We start from the raw sequence: 22,428 nt of genomic DNA on the forward strand, positions 1-22,428 counted from the left end.
TTCACTCCTGATGACTACATGGATAGAGCCATGCAGTTTTCTTTACAATATTTTTGAAAATGGTTTGCCAACATCTTTTTACGATTGAGTGTGACTGACCCAAAGTCATCCACCTGGTTTTGTGCCTAAGGGAGAAGTTAAACTTCCATTCTTCCTGCTTTGGTCCAGCACCTTTAACTACTATACTAAACTTTGTTCTCTTACATTAATCTATAGAGACACTAAATAACCAAAGGGACATCATACATCCTTATTACATTCCCTGCTCAATGTTGGCTCATTTGTTGAGAATTCCATTTAATGTAATTCATGCTTTACTTCTTTTACATGGACTCTTACTGCATTCCAAAGCTATCTTTCAACTTCATGCTTGCTCAAAAATTCCATAATTGAAGCCTACTCACTTTATCGCATGCTTTATCTAAATAACACTGCACAATAAACTTTATCTCATTCAAACATTTTCCAATGACCTCCTGAACAGCAACAATCTGATTTGCACTCATGTATTGCACTTTCCAAAAAATTTTCTCAGTCACCTCTTTGTTTTGACAGCCTAGGAAAAAAACGGGTCATCACCTTAAAACGCTGCTGCTGCTGCATTCATTTTTTTTACATTTATACACCAGCATTTCTCATGTGAAACACAGCAGCTTGTTCCTTCCTCTTCTTTAAAAGTCATATGCTGCTCTCTTGTGGAAGACCTGCACACTTCTTGGAGCAAGAACACTTTGACTATTAAGCCATATTTCAGGAATAAGGCCTCATGATCCTGACAGGATAGGAAAAAAGTTTTAAAGGTGAAAAAGAAAACCCGTCTGTGACAAGACGAGGGCAGAGTTTTATCTAAGCAGAAGTGGTGACCCCAGGAGAAACAACAGAAGGTGGTAAATAAGATTTATGTCAAGAGTAAAAAAACTGAAAGTGAGGCTGTTTCCTAAAAGTCCCTGCACAAAGCCATTTAGCTGAAACTGCTTGCGGATGCTTGCAAGGGATACTATGAGTAAAAGATTAATTTTATACGAAACTAGTATTAAATGGACTCCAGAAGATGGTAGAGGACAGGAAGGCCTGGAGGAACGTTGTCCATAGGGTCGCAATGGGTCGGACACGACTTCGCAGCTAACAACAAAGTATTTTTAGGTGATATAGAAGAATGGAAATTAGTAGCTCCTGCCTCTATGGAACGGATTCAGAATTTATACCTGTTATTATGGTGTTGCTACCACTTCTGCACCACCAAAAACACATCTAAAAAGTGGGTGTCCACTAAACAATGTCATTTTTTTTGGATCCTGGAGTTGTCTAGGGCGCAGGATAGCTCTAACCCCGTTAAGTCTTTTGTAAGACATTTAGACTTCATTTTTATCCCAAATTATTTAGGCTCCATGATTAAGCAAGCTCTGCTGATTAATGCTGCTTAATTGTATTTCTGAGTGACATAGAGTAGGTTGAAAAATCAACTCATACAAACAGGATGGGCTACAGCTCATTCTTCATACACAGGACTCCAGATTTAGTCACTGGCAATTCAAAATAATTCAACATAAAAAAGACTATTCTCTGAAGAACCATAGCCTGAGAAAGCAGACCAGCAATGTGCAGATTTTCTGAGCTACAGATAGCAATTGGCCTTTGAGTATGGAGCCCACACTCCATGCTTAAAACCATAGGGAGGAATAAGACAAAACTAACATTCACTTACATGTAATGAAATTAAAGGTAAAGGTAAAGGTTCCCCCGCACATGCGTGCTAGTCGTTTCCAACTCTAGGGGCCGGTGCTCATCTCCGTTTCAAAGCCAAAGAGCCAGCGTTTGTCCAAGGACGTCTCCGTGGTCATGTGGCTGGCATGACTAGACGCCAAAGGCGCACGGAACGCTGTTACCTTCCCACCGTAGTGGTCCCTATTTTTCTACTTGCATTTTTACATGCTTTCGAACTGCTAGGTTGGCAGAAGCTGGGATGAGTAACAGGCATTAATACAATTATTCTTCATTCAACTATTTAAATTCAGTAGCATTAATCCAGTTATTCTTCATTCAACTATTTAACTGCCCTACTGTCCCACTGAATCTTGCAACTGAAGTCTTTGGAACTGCACCCATGGCTTTAAGGGGCTGCATCTCAAGCGATATGCCTGTAACTAAGCCAGATGGCATATTGGTGTGATCTGGCCCCATTAGAAACATAGATGCTTGGAACAAATTACTGGTTCATGTAGATCAGGGGTGTCAAACTGCCGGCTCATGGGCCGGATGTGTCATGCCGAAACCATGTCCACCCCAGCTCTGGCAATAGGAAAAAAGTCGTGATACGTCGCAACACATCACATGACGTGGCAAGTTTGATACCCCTGATATAGATGGTTATGTATTTCCATACTCCCATCAATTTTTAATTGATTAATTTTAATTTATTTTATTGGGGCTGTTAATTTAATTCTTTTTAACTTTTGTATCGCTGTATTTTATTGTTGTTAGCTGCCCTGAGTCCTTCGGGAGATAGGGCGGCATATAAGTCCCAAAACTAAATAAATAAATAAATAAATTTGTTACTAATACAGTCCATGTGACTTCCCAAGGAAAGAATCCAAACTGTCTACAAATAGTTATAAAATAATGACCAGGAACCAAATGCAAACAATTTGTATGAGGAGCAGAATTAAAATTTCAAAAGCAGGGCCACCTAGTATTCCAAGAATCACGAGAGTTTAAAAAAAAACAACAGCAACAACAACTCACCAAGGAAAAAGGCAGCTACAAATGCTGTTGTCAGGCTGCTGGCACACAACACAATGGCATGGTTTAGCTCCAAATACTCATTAGAGAGTGCGCCTAGAAGGATTGCTGCTACAGCTGCCAGAAGACCTATCACAGTGGCTTGTACCTGTCAAGCAGAAACAATGAAGAACAGAACATCTCAAGAGGCTGCAGTGGAGATCAGTTCAGAAGCATTTCTTCAGATCTCTTTCCTAGATGGAAGGCATGAACGTGTTAATGTGTCGAGTGTCCCCAACAGCATCACCCAAGGATGATTAAGCTTTTCATGCAGAGAAAAGCAGTGTGTGTTTTTGTCCTTCACTTTATCTTTGCCAGTTACTCTTTTCATAGTACAAAGTTACTTTTCAGACAGACTTATGAAAGTAAGTTCATGTGTGAAATAGCCAATCTGTAAAACATGAAATGAATTTCACCCTCCACAGGCTTCTGTTGAACGGACACCTTATTAGGCAATTACTTTTAGTCAGCTGACAAATGTTTCCTTAAACAACAAAAAGACTGAAACCTCATCTGAGAAGGTGGTGTGGAATTAAATATCTGGAATGCAATAAGGACTATTTGTGAATCATTTGATTGGAACCTTAAACTCTTAACCTATAGTAATTCAGGTGATGTTGAACTGTAAGGTGTAACAATTCACTTTCGGGATGCTGAGAGCTGTACTTCAGCAATAGTTGGTGGGACAGCACATATTTCCCTTTCCACAATCTCATCAATTAAATCCCCTATTTAACAAAGTAATTTGATACAGTAATAAATCAATAAATGTTTTTAGCTATTGTCAGTATTTTATACTTCATGACACTTTGTGGGCGTTTGGTTAAATGGGTACTGATCTGGGAGAAATGAAAGCCAAAAATCTAACCCTGTGTAATCAAAATGTTGTTGCTTTGCTAGAGGAACCTAGATATCTTTGTTGAAAACCAGGGATATTTCACAAATGTGAAATGAGTGTTCCAAATCATACTGAAAAATTAATGGCCTATGAGTCCCATGACCCATTTTAAAACTATTAAACTTAATTGGCATTCTGAGTAACATGGAGTAAATTAAACAGTGATAGGAATCATCACTGTCTTGACTAGTAAAGAGAATCTTCTGTGTAGGCCTTTCCAATGTCTTATAATACCTCACAAACCTGTGGCTGTAGGAATCGGCTGCTTCTAGACTGACAGCTCCTACTGCCACCAATCAAAAGGTAATATGTAGTTACTCTGACTTTTCCTCTAATCCTAATTTCTGTACAAAAAAAAGCCAGACAAAAGTAGCTGGAAACAGAAATGCTATAAAAGCTGTGATGCCTGGACCTTTTCCCTAAAGCATGTGAAAAAATAATCACCTCATTAGGAAACAACTAACATCAAGAGTTTGTACAAGAAAAAAGCAGTAATAAGTGAGGATCAGATTAATTATCCAGGGGCTCTAATTGACTAGTATTATTCAAAAGTTTCCATAAAAAATTTAGACTTGCTTACCTGAATCAAGGCCATATTGCAAATAACCATTTTCCATTTTTCCTGTGTATTGTCCATCCGGCCAGTATTAGCCTGAAATGCCCAGGAGACAACATGTAACTCTTATGCAGGGAAGGAGAGCTCCTGATGATATAAGATTGCCCCTGTGCTTTGGCAGGATTGTGCCAGGGCACCACTATCAGTCTCTTTCATTTTCATCTTTATGAAAAACCGCTAGGGATATGCCTGCAGGGAATGGATTTCTTTTTCCTTCCAACTGGCAATATGACCAGTTTAAAAATAGATTTACAAAAACCGTGGCCAGTTTGGAGTACAGTTTGGATGCACACAATCAGGAGGTACAACTGCTAATTGTCTGAACTCCATACTCATCTCCAAGGCAGGCGCCATTGGACTTTATCACAGCAGCTCATAGAAGGAGTAACCCGATACTCATACTAAGCTACAATGTTCTACCCAGAGCTAAAAATGTTTCAAATCTCTGGAAAAAAAGGGAAGAACATTTGCAAGGTTTGGGAATTCTGAACAGGGTAACGACATTTGTTTAAGTAAATAAGCCAGGCTGATAGCACTTTGACTTCTGGCCTAAGGATCAGAGAGAAGTATGGAGACCTTAAAATGGCTGGGCTGTCCTTGAATTGCTGTGCTCTCTTGGGGAATGTACTCTATACTTTAATGGTTTAAGTGGTTTTTTATGTTTGTATTGTTTGTATGGCTGTTTCATTTTTTAATTTTTTTTGGTACTGTTTATGTTTTAATTGTAAACCACCCAGACTCAAGAATATGAGATAGGCAACTATAGAAATTGAATGAATGAATAAATAAGGGAATTACAGTCAGACAAAATATGCAAACCTCCTAAATGCTGCTAGCAAACAAACTACTATCAAGATGGATATTTTTAACTCTTCGGATCAACCTAAATGATTGCTTAACAAGTATGTGTCATTAATTCAAGATGCTGGGCTTAATTCAGAGGCATGCACATGCAATACTAGCTCAACTGTCCTAAGCCAACACAGTACAGGTTATCTTGGGATAAAAATTATTATTGCAGGTTCGCATCCCACCAGGCTCAAGGTTGACTCAGCCTTCCATCCTTCTGAGGTAGGTAAAAATGAGGACCCAGATTGTTGGGGGCAATAAGCTGACTTTGTAAAAATGCCGCTGGGGGGGGGCAAAAGCCCTAATAAGCAGGCATATACATAGAATGAAGGCTATTGCTAAGCACATTTGATTTGTGCTTAGATTGTAAGCCGCCCTGAGTCTTCGGAGAAGGGCGGGATATAAATGGGATTAAAATAATAATAAAAAAATAAAAAAAGTTATCTTGGAATATCGTGCTCTTGATTTGTAGCTTTTCATCTTAGTCAAGTTAATTTTAATATCCTTGTAGTTATGATTTTACTGTACTGTAAACCATCCAGAGTGAGGATAGTGGATGGTGAGATGGGTGGCATGCATAAATAAATAAATAAATAAATAAATAAATAAATAAATAAATAAATAAATAAATAAATAAATAAATAAATAAATCCCTTCCCTTTCATAATCATGGATGGCAAATAGTACATTTGGCATGCTGTTACATTAAAAAGAGAACATAAACATTTTATTGTTAAGGTCACATTAATAATAGTGAGGAACTTCACTCCTGTCTTTCTGTAGATCTAGATCAGACATGTCAAACACAAGGCCCGGGGGCTGGATCTGGCCCGCAAAGTGGTTTCATGTGGCCCACGAAGCCATCCTGGAAACAGTGAGGGAATGGCCCCCACTGCCTTGGCCCTGGCTCAGAGACCCTCCTTCTGCCAGAGACCCTCAGATCTGTCCCACTCCTGCCCAGGCCCCCATAGGCACCCTTGATGCGAACGATGTAGAGCTGGCCACGCCCACCCAGTAGGCCATACACACTCTAGCCACACCCACCCAGTAGGCCACGCCCACCCTGGCCACACCCACCCAGCCCCCTTAGGGCAACCGCAATGCTGATGTGGCCCTCAATGAAATTGAGTTTGACACCCCTGATCTAGATGGAGGTCTTGTGGCTTCATCTCTAAAATGGCTCCCTCAGACCTTTGCTCAAATATATTATTGGATACCTAAAATATAATTCTTTCCAAATATGTGGTACAGTAGAGAAACCAGAGACACAATTCTAACAGAAATGTTGTTCATGACCACCATGGAACGTAAAATATACAGACCCAACCTACTTACGATAAGAACTACTGTGTATAGGTGATCACATGTCAATACCTTTCTTACCAAACAAGAACTCTGAATCCTTCTCTGTGTATTAAAAGACAACATAAAGAGGATACTTACAGCTGTAGACAGTCTAGATGCCAAGGTCATTTCAAGATTGCCTTTCAAACCAATCAGGGCTGGAATCAGAATATACATTTCTCTGATTTTTATAAATACTTTCCAGTGCTGAAAGGGAGAGAAGAAAGCATTCATTGTGATATTAATTGTAACATGAACATTCATACAAGCTTTGAACTACTGTACTACATAGATTTCCCAGCAGCTCTGAATTGTATGCTGTTTTTCAGTGTTTTCAGTGTTTTTCAGTGCTAAATACCTAAGCAACAATTAATAAAGAAAATTGAAATAAATCAGCATTCTTGTGACAATTCTATAAAAGTATATAACAAAATTAAAGACAAACTATTTTTTATTGGACCAAACATGTATCATGGAAACTAATTAAATAGTTCCAATGACATCATTCAATCTTTCTTTGCACATCCACAACTTCAAAATCAGGAAAATGGACGTTAACTGCTATATTTTCATTTTATGGATCAAAAAAAAAGCAACCACAACCATAGAAAAAATGAAACAAAACAAAGCCAAACCAACCCTTCTCTTCTTCTTTGACTATAGCACTGCAGCTGCTTTCTCCAGAAAACAACTTTCTTCTAAACTCTCCAACTAAGATCCTGATGGTCAACTTCTGATGGTCAAATCCTCCCCTCTTCTGCCCCTTTTTCTCCTCTCTTGGACAGGACAAGAAAGACTTGGGGAGAATTGTGGCCATTTGATAAGATAGTGAGCATAGCAATCAGGGTTACTATACCCCATACACAACAGTTACTTAAGAGGGAGGTTAAGGAATGGGATTGTGTGAGGGCTCCTTCTAGGGCAAGAGCCTCATAGCAGCTAGTGTGTGGGTAGTTGTTTGTACTCCCCACCTTGAGTGGAAGCTAGGTGGAAGGGTTTTGGGTGATTGGTCCGCTTCCGAGTGGCCAGTGAGAGGGACCTGCTGGGAGAGAAGACAGTGTGGTTGTTGCAGGGGGCTGGAAAGGGGGAGAGATCTTTTGCTATAGCGCCATAGAGGTTCCCTCCCCCTCACTGACACCCCCCTCCCCCCGGGATGTACAAATACGAGTTCTCTAATGTTATGATCTACTTGGTGGCCAATACTGCACAACAAAGTTGTTTTAGATTGAAGAACACAAAGTTCAAGAGTGTGTTGCATTTGATTATAAATGACTTGAAAGTGAAGAGGAAAAAAACATAGTAGAAAGTGAAGTTTGGAGTGATAAGAGGTTTGCGTAAGCCTTTTTCCATTCCTTATATGTAATGCATTAATGGACTATTTCCTTTTCTGTTTTTTGCCTCTAAATCAGAGACACCCTTAAAGTGGCAGAGAATTTCTACAGGAAGTATTTTAAAAAACAAACACAATAAACATATTATTGACTATCATTCCTATGCCTTTTAAATTACAAATAAACCTGAAATTACAGGACTGCCGTCTCACTTTTCAACCTGTTCTGCTTTATTAGCAATCAAGCAGGGAAATAAATGTTCCTAATGATAACATAATGGGCACAGTCCAACCCACTGATATCAATGGGGCTTCTCCCTAATTAGGCATAGAGTGTTCTGTGACTGAGTAATCATTCCTTGGCTGAGTTCACACAACATGCTAAACCCTAGTCAAGTTTAACAAAACATAACATAGCTTAGCAAAACACAAGTTTCCTATGTCCAAACAAATAAATCATATTATGGTTTAACATGTTGACTTGATTCACACAACATACTAAGACAGAGGCTAGGTCTAAGCAACCTGTTGAACCGTAAACTATCCAATTGTGATTTAACCCAGTCTAATGTTTTGCACACAAATCCTGCACTCTTTGCATGAGTATATATACACAACTGGAGGGTTGTTGTAAGGCCCTATGAAACAAAGCAATCATAAACAAGAATTCTATTTATTTAGAGGACATGATATATGAAGAAAATTATTTGGGCCAGTGAGAGTCATTCAGCCTTAGACTAGGAAGTTCAAAAGCATAGATCCACTAATTCGCTGCAGTAGCATTCAGGTCGTCCTTGACTTACAACCATTTGTTTAGTGACCATTCAAAATTACAACGGCACTGAAAAAAAGTGACTTAGGACTATTGTTCACACTTAACAATCATTGCAGCATCCCCAGGGTCAAAATTCAGATCCTTGGCAACTGGTCCATATTTATGATGGTCGCAGGGTCCCAGGGTCACATGATCACCTTTTGCAAGCTTCTGACAAGCAAAGTCAATGGGGAAGCCAGATTCACCTAACAACTGTGTTACTAACTTAGAAGTGAACTGATTCACTTAACAACTGTGGCAAGGAAGGTTGTAAAATGGGGCAAAACTCACTTAACAAATATCTCACTTAGCAACATAAATTTTGGGCTCAATTGTGGGTGTAAGTTGAGGACTACCTATAGTAAATTATGCTCCATAAACTAAACTTCAGTGAGATGGCTTTCAACCTGCAGTGGACTGATTCAGACTGATAATAAATGACACACACACACACACACACCTCTCTCTCTCTCACACACACACAAACCACTCACACACACATATACACACTCCTTTCAAACAACCCCAGGAGGACAAGAAAAATATATTCTTAAGAATGAAAGAAAGTTGTAGTTTGCAGTTGAAAAGTTAAGTAAAACAAAACAAAATTTTAAAGGAAAAAAGTGGCTAGAATTGGCCTAATAACTGAGAGTATCTTGCAAGGAGGATCTAATGAGGACCAGGAGTTGCTGTAACCCAGCTTTTCCACAATAACCTCTGCTGGGGTTTTCCACCTAGATTCTGGGCCACATGAGCAGCTTCCTTGTCACAAAAATCCACCCAATGCTGGGAACACAATATTCCTGACACCGCATGTGATATTTCCAAGGCATTTACATTTTTCCTAACATATTCTGGCTTGTGGCTGATGAGTATGTTCTTGGATCAGTTCAGTCCTAGTATTTCTCCTCCAGGACACTTAGAAAGAACAACAGGTGGACAATGAATAAGAGCCTTTCATCCAACTCAGTCTGTCCACAAAGACTCTCTGGAGAGCCCTGACATTCTCACAGAAGATACTTTTCCCCCAGGCAGGTAGAACAAATACTGCACCTAGCTCCCACGTAGCCAAATTAAAAATAGATGCTCGCAGTCAGCCTACCCCTCATTATCAAGGAAGTTGAAAGAACATACATACTTGGAGAATATCCATCACCAAACCAGCAGCAACCAGGCCTAAACCTGCCAGTATATACGGCCCGAAGATCTGTGATGCAATGGAGAAGCATGTTTCTGGAAGGAATCCACTGGGTGATCTGAAAAACTTACAGGTAAAACCTCTGAGTTTCTTCCCTCGGAAGCGCAGCTCCAATTTCAGCTCCGTGACTACCATTATTGAATGCCGTTAACCCATACTAAAGAAGCAGAGGACAAAAGGACATCCCAAAATTGGAGTAGTCTTCAATCTTCAAACAGAGTTTCAAGGCACCTTTGGGTTACAGTTACCCCACCACGTGTTTCAAAAATCCGATGTCCTTTTTTTTCTTCTTCCACGGGAGAGCAAAGTTCGTTTCCAAAATGTATTCAGATTAGCTGAGCTTGGTTTCCACTATGCTTTGAGTCAGTTTCCAGCTATCACGACCTGGCTGAAAACCAGAAAGACTGGCTGAAGCTAGGACACTGAAGAGTTACCAGCATAAATAGTGCTAGGTTGTGCTGGAATTGCTTAAAATACTTCAGTCACTTGTGTCCTTTCTCCTCCACTTACAAAGACAGTAATTGAAAAGATAAGCTTGCAGGGCCGAAATAGTCACAGCGCCATCAAGCTCACCCTGTGTGACGCTGAATCTTTCTTACTGTTCTAAGGCAAAGAAGAAAGTTTACTTCAGTTTTCCTTTCTTTTTTTGCTTCCTCAAGGTGAAGAAAAGTCATTAGGAACAGGAGCTTAATCCCAACTACAACTACCAAGATTACAGAAGAGCTCAGAGGGGAAAGTAAAGGAGAAAATCGATGAGGCTATTCTAGTTAAAAGGCACTTTTCATCCTTTCTTTTCTTCTGATTTCCTAGCTCTGCTTTGGGTACACAACTTTAGAAAACAGATAATCTGTATCTATCTCTAAATGACTTGACTTTCAGAAATCCTGAATGAACACCAATGAGGTTCAAAAGCCAGCACCCTTATCTGCTGTCATCAGTTTAAATTCAGGTACTCTTCAGGCTTTGTCTCTTTGCAAAACTTGTAATTTATTCAGTTATGTAAAAAATTACATTTGGGATTTTCCTGCTTTGGTCAATTCTTTTTAAAAGAAGGGAAAGAGCTGTCATAGATTATACAATAATCCTTTGGATGCTCTTTGCTAGCTCAAGGCCAGTAAGTAAATCTCCTTCACAGTTCTAAGTTTTCATGAAAAGGATACAGCAATAAATGACAAAATCCAAATGCTCGGTTAATTAAAATAAACCAGGAATATCCAGAATTAGAGAATATTTTTTTTCCTTTAAATGATGTTTCACATCTGGTTGCACTACCCTGGAATCCGGATAAGCAGAAATTTCAAAGGATAAAACTTCCTCTCTTGACTCTATTTTTTTCCATGTGACCTTTCTCCAAACACCTTAGAATGACATGCATCCTCATAACTTTGTGAGGCAATTTAAACTGGAAGTCCATGATGAATATAGAGTCATTCTGGGTGCCGCAGAACCCAAAAGGGATTTAAACCCAGTCTTTGCAGTCAGCCTTTAACCCCACCTCAACATTGTCTGCACCACACCAGTCAATCAATTCGATAGTAGTCTGGTTACTACAAATAAAACCAGCAATCTTCCTAAGGCATGCTGGTTGGTCTAAAAAAAGCTTTCTCTGATAACGTGTTGAGCTTAATCCAAGAACTCTATTTGCTTAGCTGCTTTCTTTCCCACACTAAGGAGGTACAGAGGAGGTTGAAGAAAGCTGGGTTTAAATTTATAAGTCCTGTAACCAGCATTAATTGAGGAAGAAACTTGGAAAGTCACCTTCAGACATGAGCTTTCTACACTGGGACAGAAAATAAAAGAGTCACAGTCTTTTTGTTCCCATAGATAGCCACCCTCCAAAATCCAGGGTTTGTTGCCCTTGTTTCCTTTTATCCACTGAAAAATTTCCTTCAGGATGCACAAATCCACCCAACACAGAAAACCCAGCACATGAATGGGGATGGTCAGCTCTGATGAGTATAAGGGAGGAGAACTGGCAGTTGGAGCTCAGGATTCTTTCTGGGAGGGGGGGAGGAAGGTCAATGAACTTCATCCTTTATGAGCCAGAGTAGAAAAAATGGCCTTGAAGGACAGGAGGAAGTGCCCCTACCAAGGTAATGATCAGATAAGAGGGGCTCAAGTCCACACCAAGAAACTAATTTGAGAAAATGTTTCAGACAAGCCCTTCTCAAGTTCACACGAATATAAAGTTGGGGTTGGGGGAAAGCATATTGAGACTTACAAGATTCTGAGGACTCCTGTTGGGAAACTCCCAGCCAGGCAGGGAGAAGGGGTCAAGCAGGGAACTAGCCTTGAATCCTTGCACAGCAGCAAGAAGTCTGACCCAGACACCCCCTTAAATTCCATGAAACCTTATTTGATTGTTCCTTACGAAAGGCAAGCAATCTGGGGAAATTCTTATGTGTTATTGGGAACACAATAAAGTTGCTGACTTGGACTTTTCACAAATGTATCTGGTTGCTTGCACCAGACAGGTCCTAAGCTATATGTGCCATTGGTTTCTTGGTCTGGTCCACCTTGTAGGGCTGCCCCAATGGATGGAGGCTGGCTACGTTGCTTCCCAGGTTGTTGCTTTTCTTGAAAATGGGGCTTATAGAATAACTCTTTTGAAGAGGAAAAAGAGCTGCAGTCAAGGCAATGGTCAATAAGAGAGCCCAAAGCAGGAATACAATTTGAGATCCATTTCAGACTTGACCCTCCCTACTTCTCTGCCATAAAGATAGAGAAGGAGACATATTTAAGGTTGCAAGGTTTTGTCACTGCAGTTTTAGTATTCATGACTTTGGCGTTCAAGTCTGGTTTACCCTGAAGGGATGACACAATGGATGGGGCAGGGCTGTTCTTCCCTAGGCTGCATCGCTTTCCTTGGAGACAAGAGATGGTACTCTTCTACTTTTGATTAGTGGTTGAACTCCTAAGGTGCTTACCTTTAGCTGCATATCTATAGTAAACCCACATTTACTGAGCTGCAGTGGCGCAGTGGTTAGAATGCAGTACTGCAGGCTACTTCTGCTGACTGCCGGTTGCTTGGCAACTCGGCAGTTCGATTCTTAGTGTCTCAAGGTTGACTCATCCTTCCATCCTTCCGAGGTCTGTAAAATCAGGACCCAGATTGTTGAGGGCAATATGCTGACTCTGTAAACTGCTTAGAGAGGGCTGTAAAGCACTGTGAAGCGGCATATACTGCATGCACAATTCAGGCAAGTGAGTATTTTGACCATATCATTTTCATGCATATTTTCCACCTCCAAGACGTATAGACTTGAATGCTTAGTGGATATAAGCATATCAGATGATGTGTACACCTTGAACTTCTGGGTGCTCCAGGTAAGTTGCCGTTCTGGAATATGACAGCACTGGAGGATAATGGGTTCTTGGTAGCTTCACATTTGATTCTTCTCATGTCTTTGCCAGTTAATGTGTGTCTTTTTTTCTCAAAACATTTCTTGCAACCCTTTTGACTATTTGCAACAAAATGTTTGATGGTCCTGTGATCACACCCCAATATGTTAGCAATTTCAAGAGTGCTGCTTCCCTCTGAAAGACTTTTTACAATTTTTGACTTTTCAGAGTCAGTTAAATCTCTTTTTTGGCCAATTTTGCCTGAGGAAAAGAAACTGCCTAATAATTATGCGCACCTTGATATAGGGTGTTGATCTCCTTAGGCCACACCCTCTCTCATTACACAAATACACTTCATCTGATATGCTTATATCCACCAAGCATTCAAGTCTACACAGCTTGGAAGTGGAAAATATGCATGAAAATGATGATATGGTCAAAACGCTCACTTGCCTAATAATTGTGCACGCAGTGTATAAGTCTAAGTGATATTGCTATTGCTATTTAAATGGAAGACATTTTGTAGGAATGCTTCCAAAACACCATGATTACAGCTAGAATTCCCAATTTCTATCCCTCATGCCTCCTATTAGCCACCTAAACCATTTACATCCCGATCACTGTAGCTGTGCCAATGAATAGAGTCTGGTAGTGCTCAAGCATTAAGCAGTCTGGTGGCTCTGCTCTTTGCTATTTTTCTTCATCAGAGACTGAGCCACGTGCAGTTGTTAAAGCTGGATGTTCAAAGAGGAAGCAAGTCCAGCTTTTATGAACATCTATATCTTGGGTGTATGGATCTATTGTTCCTTACTATATACCAAACACTAAGTAAGCATCATGAACAAGTAGTCCTCGCTTAACAACCCTGACTGAAACTGGTAAATCTGCCTTTAAGTGAAGCTGTCATGAAGTGGGAAATTGTGTGAGCATATCTGTGCTTTTCAACTGGAAAGAGACAAGAGTACTGAACTTAGATTCACACCTTAAGCTTTTGTTTGCCTCCTAAGTACCACCACCTGCTCTTTGGAATGCTTGAGCGGCTGCTTTTATCTTGATTTTTTTCAATCACATTGAAAGCAGTGCAGTTGTATTGGCAGCATAGAAGATGTCAGAGTGTTGCTCAGCTTATTGTTTTGAAATCCCTTTTTCTCCAATCTCTTCACTCTCCAAGGAGGAGGAGGGGGAAAGAAGCAAATGATTTCTGTAGGCAATCTCTCCTGTGCCTGATCCTTTCTGCTAGTGGTGTGATCACATTGCTTTTAATGTGTAGAAGATTAAATAGCTTACTCTCTTGAAATCCCTCTCCAATCTCTCTGCTGGGATGAGGAGGAAAGAGTTAGGCAAAGGAGAGACTGCCTGCAGAAATTGCTTGCTTGCCTCCTCCTGCCCTACAAAGTGGAGAGATTGGGGAGGAAAATATTTCAAGCTGTTTGCATAGAGTACCCAAGGCTCCCCACCCCAGGCTGCTGGTGTAATTGCACTGCTTTTGATGTGTAGAAGAGCAAATAGCTTGACCTTATTTACAATCCCTTTCTCTCCAATCTTTCTGTTCTGCAACAAAAAAAGAAAAACAATCCACATATCTGGCATAGGACAACTCATACTGCCTGCAGTGGTGATCTTCTGACTGAGGGACATTGCAAAAGTTGTAAATGGGCCACAGAATGATGTTTTTCAGCACCATTGTAACTTCAAACAGTTGCTGAATGAATGGTTGATAAATGAGGATTACCTGTAAAGCCTTTAGGTCAGAGGTCCCCATCCTTTTGGGCACCAGGGACTGGTTATGTGGAGAGAGGTTTTTTCGCGGACTGGACGGTGCATGGTTTTGTGTGCTGCCTGCATCCTGCAGATGGGGCTTTGCTTGTTTGTGCAGACCATGGCCTGGTACCGGTTCACGGACTGGGGATTGGAGACCCCTGCTTTAGGTAATGAATCAGCATTCAGAGAGCAGCAGTTAATGAAAATTCATTTTGTGTCATTAGTATCACCACCACCATCCCTAGAGAGCTATCTGAAATGCTTTAAAAGGGTTTGGATTAAATGATCTCTGAGTTTCTTCCAATTGTCTGACTGTTACTATCATGAAATAAGGTATCTTCAGTAAAAAGTGCTGTTACCAAAGAAATAGTAATATTATTTTTCTATTAATACACCAGAATAGGAGCTTTATTTTCATTACAACACCACTGAGCAGTGCCGCTATCCATATAAAGAGAGGGAACTAGCAGTTTAGTGTAGTGGTTAAGGTGATGGCTTAGAAATGGGAGACTATGAGTTCTAATCCAGTCATAGGCTTGAAATCCAGTCAAATACCTTGGGCCAGACACTTTCAGCCCAACCCACTCACAGGGTTGTTGTTGTGGGGAGAGTAGGAAAAGGGAGTATTATATATGTTCACCACCTTGAGTTACTTATAAAATAAGAATGGTGGGATAAAAATCAAATAAATAAAAAAATGTATATATGTCTATCACAATATTCTCTTTTAAACATTTTTTTCTATCCTTCCTGGCATGTGAGATGACATGTGGGGGGCTTCTTGTGCTGATTAATGCTTCTCTGTGGGAAGGGTTGATGCCTCAGGCTTTTAAAGAGTTTGTGGTCTGCCCTCTTTTTTAAGAAGCCATCACTAGACTCCACCGTATTGGATAATCTTCATCCTTTTTTTTCTTTTAATAACCCTATAATCCCTTAATTCGGGTATAGTCGGAGCGACTGGGTAGAGCTGAGCACTTACTGGCCGGGTCCCCTGCCTGACGCCTACGCGGAGTTTGCAGCATATATTTTCTCTTTGTGTGCTGAGAGAGAAACATTCACCACAATTTAGGATTGAACTTGAAATATATGGCATGCCATAGAAAATTGCTGCTTCGGACATTTATCCATTCAAGACAGGAGAATGTTTTCTAATTTAAAACTGTTGGATAACCCATATATTCCTGCCTTAAACTTTAGTTTGGAAACTGAGCACAGGCCTATTAATTACTTAATGATGCATTTACAAAGTATTTCTCTCTCTCTCTCTCTCTCTCTCTCTCTCTCTCTCTCTCTCTCTCTCTCTCCCTCTCTCTCTCCCTCTCTCCATTAATAGCTCAGCACCTTAAGAACAGTCTTTCCTCTACTTTCACTTTTAGGCCAACTCATGAGGTAACTTTTTATATGATACCTTTATTATATTACTTGCATATCTTCTCCAGCCCACAAAGCAAAAAGAGAAAGGTGCTCATCTCTGCTCTAACTGAAATCTGATTATTTATTTATATACCTTTGCTCTTTAGGCACAACGTTCTTTAGGCTAACTCTTCTCTTCCTGTACTCTATAAAATGTCATGCACAATAATGGTACTATGTCAATAAATGGTAACATCACCAACTTGATAAACTGGAAAAACCAATTGGGAAATAAACTGGGTTTGCCAACAAAATCAATACACTTCTGGAACATTAAGCATAACCCTCCTCTAGGTAATTGGCTAAATCATTTTAACTTTGGAGCACTACTAAAGTCTGTTGCAGGAGAGAACCACAAAGTCTGAAGAGAAGAAAATACACGCAGAATCCCACACCAGTCTCCACATATTCAGGAGGCAACTAAACTCACATTAGTTCAGCTGGTATAAAATATTCCGAAACAGGTAAAATCTTATGAAACTCAGTTGATTTCCTTCATGTGACACAGTAACATGAAATTAATGCTAGGGAGAAATTTGAACTCTGGCCCAGAGAAAACAGGCAAAAGGCTTTTTAATGTCAACCTATCAGAAAGACAAGGGGGCAACCTGACCTCTTACCTCGCTAGTTAAATAAATTTGATAATGCAAGCAAGGATTTCAGTGCTGAAAAAGTAACCTATTAGAATAAACTTAATCAAATTGCTTGTTTGAATTTAAAAACAAGAGGCTGCTTTTATTTATTTTATACAGTTTATCTACATTTCACTCCAGTGAGACTCCATGTGGTGTACAACAGTAAAAAATAACAGTGCATGATCATATAAAAGAACAGTATTGAAATAAAGTCTACGTCTCTCAATTCATACTGAGTTCCTTCAATTAAATATTTAAAGCAGTATTTGTTGCAGCAAGATTAGCCTCTCCGATGATTTGTTTTAAAATTATGCTTGCTTTGGGAGCTTGCTGTTTCATCTTAAAGTTATTGCACAGAAGACAGTTTGCAAATATAAGATTATATTATATTATATTATTATATTTGGTGGAGCAGTGGGCTAATGCCTCCTTAAGTAACACCAGCTGCCTGCAATTAGTGCAGGTTCGCATCCCACCAGGCTCAAGGTTGACTCAGCCTTCCATCCTTCCGAGGTAGGTAAAATGAGGACCCAGATTGTTGGGGGCAATGAAGCTGACTTTGTAATAATGCCACTTGGGGTGTGTGTGAAAGCCCTAATAAGCAGGCATATACATAGAATGAAGGCTACTGCTAAGCTTGTAAGCCGCCCTGAGTCTTCGGAGAAGGGCGGGATATAAATGGAATTAAAATTAAAAAAAACAAAAAAAACCAAAGAAATCAGTGGGAATTAGCAAAGAAAAATATGGAAAAACATAGGATCATCGTTAAAAAAAATACAGGAAATGACAGAAGTTTTATTTGGATCACATGTAATTGAACATGACATTAGACTGTTATAAACCTTTTTAGCTGGAAACAGTTACAGAAAAACTCCCCCCCCCAAATCTAGAGCCTTTCAAATGCATTGGACTGTCACTTTCATGATGCCCATTGGTGTGCTAGCTGAACTATTACGGAAATTTTAGTGCAACCCATCTGGAAGACATAAAAGAAGGCAACTGTAAAAGTTCTTGTACGATCCAAATGCAGGCACACCTGCTGTACTAAATCCTATCTACCTTATATTCAAATGCAGAGTAGAACATACTCTCAAAAGCTGAGCACGTGTACAATTATTTAGATTTAAATCCGAATTAATTTTAGAAGCTTAGTCCCCAGGGTACATGCACAGCAACCAACCAAATGCACACGGTCAAACTTCTTAGGCAACCAAATGCAGCAAAGGAGATGCCCAGAATTTCCATTCACCTTACCTGAATGTAATCCAAGACCATCCCTGCCAGGACCATGCCCATGCCTGCCAGCAGGTAAGGCAGGAGCACCTGGAGGCCAATCGCCAAGGCCGATTCCTCCTGCAGTTTTGCCATGGCCACTTTTGCCTCGGGAGGCTGCTTCTGAGGCAGGAGCAAAGGGCCATCCTCTGTGCTCTGGCTGCCAAGTTTGCTTTCTTTGTGTTTACTCTTGCTCTTCGCTTTCTGCCTGGATCGCTCTCCATTCCTAGCTCGACCTTCTTTCCGACGCTGCCGAGTTTCTTCGCCTTTCATGTTGATTTTTCCCATTCAGGAGTCTTTTGAGGAGTGGATATGATGAGGCCCAGGACAATTAACCAATCAGAAAATAAGCAAGAGGAAGAAAGCGATAAGATAGAACATCCTATCATAATATTTAAAAAGAGCATCCTGGTATTCTTTTTCTTTTGAAAACCATCACTTCTTTTCCAAACTATGCCAGCTGTTGCAGCTCTTCCCATGGATACACGTTTCACCAAAGACCTACACAATCTGCCCACTTATTGATGCAATGGCAACTGAATACTTCTTCTCAAGAGCTTCCGAGCTTCTCAGAGAAACTATGGCCCATTCCCCTGTTAACTAATAAAAGCAATGCACATGTTACCTAATATATACAGCCTACCCAAATCCAGAAATCTGAATTTCTAAGGCTATTTATGTGGGACAGATGGAGTTCAGTGAAATGAATGCATCTGTGAAAATCAAAGCTACTTCTTGGGTGCCAAAGTCATGTCATATATAATTTATTTATCCAGTCTCTGAAGTCAATGCCCTTCAGCTTCTTGGATCCGAATTCCCATACTGTCTGGGCATAATTAGAGTTGCATTCAGAATAAAGAGTTAAAAGGGACCTTGGAGGTCTTCCAATCCACCCGCCTGGAATCCAATCATTCAAGACAAATGGTTGTCCAATCTCTTTTGAAATCCTCCAGTAAAGCCACAGCCACAACTTCTAGAGGCATGCCACTCCACTGAGTGTTCTCACTGTTAGGAAATTTCTCCTTAGTTCTAGATTGGATCACTCCTTGATAAGTTAACTCAGTTAACTTAGAGGGCAATATACTGGGAAATCTGCATCTATTCACCTCTTAGATCAGGGCACCAGAAACCAGTTCCGTGGAGAGAGGTTTTTCTGTGGACAGGAGGGGGTGAGGTTTCGAATGCTGTCTGCATCACATGGATGGGGCTTTGCTTCTTTGCACAGCCCAGTTTCTGACATGCCATGGACCTATGCCGGTTGGTCTTAAGATCCTGTCCCCCCCCCAAATATGCAGTTTCAGCTTCAAAAGTATCTTTCTCAGTAACTGGACACCTATTTACATAGGTCCTACTGCACCATTTCTATAGGTTTCCCATTCTTGTTGCTGATAGGCAATTATTGCATTTTTCATTACTGTTTTCTGAATAATATTTTTGAATGTGCAGAGTAACAAACGTAGCCGGGACATTCTGAAGGAGGGAAATACATTCCTTTCTGAGGCACTTTAAAGTTGTGGAAAACCAGCAGGTTTGCTGGAGTGAATTGTTACTAACTTAATGTGAGACATCCCCAAGCAGTGAAAGATTTGATGAAAGAATTTTGCTTTCCATCTTCCAAACTGCCAATTAAATCAAAAAGTACATCAAACTAAGTAACCCTAGTAGCCAAAACTAATAGCCTAACAGGATTCCTTCAGTACTGCCAATGGACTTCTGATTTAGGATCGAGCCCATCAGATTTGTAAGACTGATTCATCTCTCAGTGTCAAAAAGGATGAGATTGTTTCTGCAACTCCAGATCTTCCCTCATCGGGAATGACAGCAACCAGGGCAAGGAATTGCATAGGATGAAGGAGAAGCGATATGACTGACTACCTGTTCCCTTTCCATCATCTCCTACTTTCAGGTTCCTTCGTGATACTAAACAAACATAAAAAGCACTTTATAAATAATGATCAGCAAGAAGAGAGTTATCCTTCCCATCTTGCAACTTCATCATAGAAGAACAGAACCGGACCGAGATGAATGGAAAGGCCAGGAGACTCCAAACGGAGCCATCAGGTTAAGGAAGCATCTGCTCTCAAGGGATCTTTTCACAAAGCCCTGGAGGAGAGAAACACCCCTCGCGATCCCTGGCCACTTACCCGGCGCCTTTGTCTTTTCTCGCCAGAGTCTACCGCCCCCTGCGGCCCGAAAGTGGCACAGCGCGCATCTGGAGCTCAACCAAATGAGGACAGAACGCGCGCAAATGGCAAGGCGTGGCCTCGTCCACATCTGGAACAGCGGGTTCCCCGGCGCCCTGGACCTCGCCCGGTCGCCTTTGTTGAGACAACCCCCGGCCGAGGCGAGCGGAAAAGGAAGCGCCGAGCCAGAAAGGGAGGGAAGGAGGAGGCGAGAGAATTGCGGGGGGGGGGGGGAACCCGTGGGCAGGGACGGAGGGATGGAGAGGGACCCGCTCCTCCGCCGACACAGCGTGGCGACCTTTAGGCGTTTCTCAGCCGAGTGGGGGGGGGGGGCTGCCCGGAGCCTGTTAGGGAAGCGGCCGAGGATTGCTCAGCCGCTGCGGCCTCCTTCCGGCAACGCTACAGTTGCCGCTCCAACTTGCAATGCAATCGCTTTGATTTGCTGGCATATCCAGGAAGTGGAGATAATCGGTGATTTACGGGGTGGGGAGGAGAAGACTCCGCCCGTGCTGATAGGTTCACGTTAGCCTTCCCCAACCTGGTGCCCTCCAGATGGATTTGACTAGGGTGCCGCATCTGGGTTGGGAATTCTTTGCCGTCTTCCAGTGGCCACTCGAAGGTTTGCTACGCCGTGTTTTGACTTCAAACTCTCAGGAATGTGGTGGAGTTGGGAAGATTGGTCTCCAGTTTTTCTCTACTCCCGGAATGGAAGCCATAGAGCAGGATCCGATCTGGATCGGTCACCGGGACCAGAGGTTTTGTCTTCCGAGCTTTCGGACTCGTTCTGGAGCCCATTCTCAGGGCACTTCTCTGCGTGCTTTGGGTTAAATACCACAGACAGAACAGCCCAAAGCACGCAGAGAAGTGCCCTGAGAATGGGCTCCAGAAGAAAGCTCGGAAGACAAAACCTCTGGTCCCGGTGACCAACCCAGATTGAACGCTGCGTATATTCTCCTTCATTCTTATTTATTTATTTATTTATTTATTATGGGACTTATATGCCGCCCTATCTCCCAGAGGACTCAGGGCGGCTAACAACAATAAAAAACCAGCAGTACAAAAGTTAAGAGAAAATTAAATAACAGCCCCAAATATTAATTACACAGTTAAAATTAAAACTTTTAAAAACCCATCATCAATCCAGGTCAGCCTGATGGAAAAAGAACGTCTTGAGGTCGTGGCGAAAGGACCGGAGGTCCGGGGCCATCCGAAGCTCAAGGGGGAGTTGATTCCAAAGGGCTGGTGCTCCCACAGAGAAGGCCCTCCCCCTGGGGGTCGCCAGCCGACATTGTCTGGCCGACGGCACCCTGAGGAGGCCCTCTCTGTGTGAGCGCACTGGGCGATGGGAAGTCGTCCCGGCAGCAGACGGTCCTGCAGATATCCCAGGCCTAAGCCATATTTTCCTACATTACTGGGACTTTGCAGGAAATCCCACTAAGAATTGATGTAATAATAATTGGTCTTTAAAGTGCTGTATGAGACTTTCTTTGGAGGCAAAATTTCTGAGAATGAAGCCTTTTGTACAAATATGAATTATGTTTTTTAATTTTTTTTAAAAGAAAACTTGCTCTGAGAACAGCAACTGTGAGAGGGAGCTTGGAGGCCTAATGGACGATCACTTGACCATGAGCCAGCAGTATGCAGCAGCCAAAAAAGCTAATACAATCATCAGCAGCAGCCAAAAAAGCTAATATAAACAGAGGCATAGAATCAAGATCATGCAAAGTATTAGTACCGCTTTATAAGACCACACCTGGAATACTGCAGCCAATTTTGGTCACCATACTACAAAAAAGACCTTGAGAGTTTGGAAAAAATTCAGAGAAGAGCAACTAAGATGATCCAAGGCCTGGAAACTAAAACATACAAAGAACGGCTGCGGGACTTGGGCTTGGCTAGTCTAAAGAAAAGAAGAAATAGGGGAGACATGATAGCAGTATTCCAGTATCTGAGGTGCTGCTGCAAGGAAGAAGGCATCATACTATTCTCCAAAGC

At 41.3% G+C, this 22,428-nt stretch overlaps 1 protein-coding gene across 4 annotated transcripts in view; it reads right to left on the reverse strand.

Moving 5' to 3' along the window:
• SLC41A3 (solute carrier family 41 member 3) overlaps window positions 1-22,428 on the reverse strand; it is a 41,402-nt gene that overhangs the window by 17,634 nt on the left and 1,340 nt on the right. Inside the window, exons 1-5 of one of the 4 annotated variants that reach the window (XM_081315907.1) lie at window positions 20,395-20,828; window positions 18,233-18,546; window positions 6,585-6,692; window positions 4,257-4,328; window positions 2,743-2,887 (exon numbers count right to left, since the gene is read on the reverse strand). In XM_081315907.1, the coding sequence (XP_081172033.1) occupies window positions 2,743-2,887; window positions 4,257-4,328; window positions 6,585-6,692; window positions 18,233-18,538 (631 nt within the window). In that variant the 5' untranslated portion in view covers window positions 18,539-18,546; window positions 20,395-20,828. Of the gene's footprint in view, window positions 1-2,742; window positions 2,888-4,256; window positions 4,329-6,584; window positions 6,693-9,767; window positions 9,893-14,901; window positions 15,089-18,232; window positions 18,547-20,394; window positions 20,829-22,428 lie in introns of those variants that run through there. The other 3 variants (XM_081315908.1, XM_081315909.1, XM_081315910.1) reach the window with 3 other exon arrangements.

Source organism: Vipera berus (genome assembly GCF_964194415.1).
Source record: "Vipera berus genome assembly, chromosome: 2".
In the NCBI taxonomy this organism is placed as follows: domain Eukaryota; kingdom Metazoa; phylum Chordata; class Lepidosauria; order Squamata; family Viperidae; genus Vipera; species Vipera berus.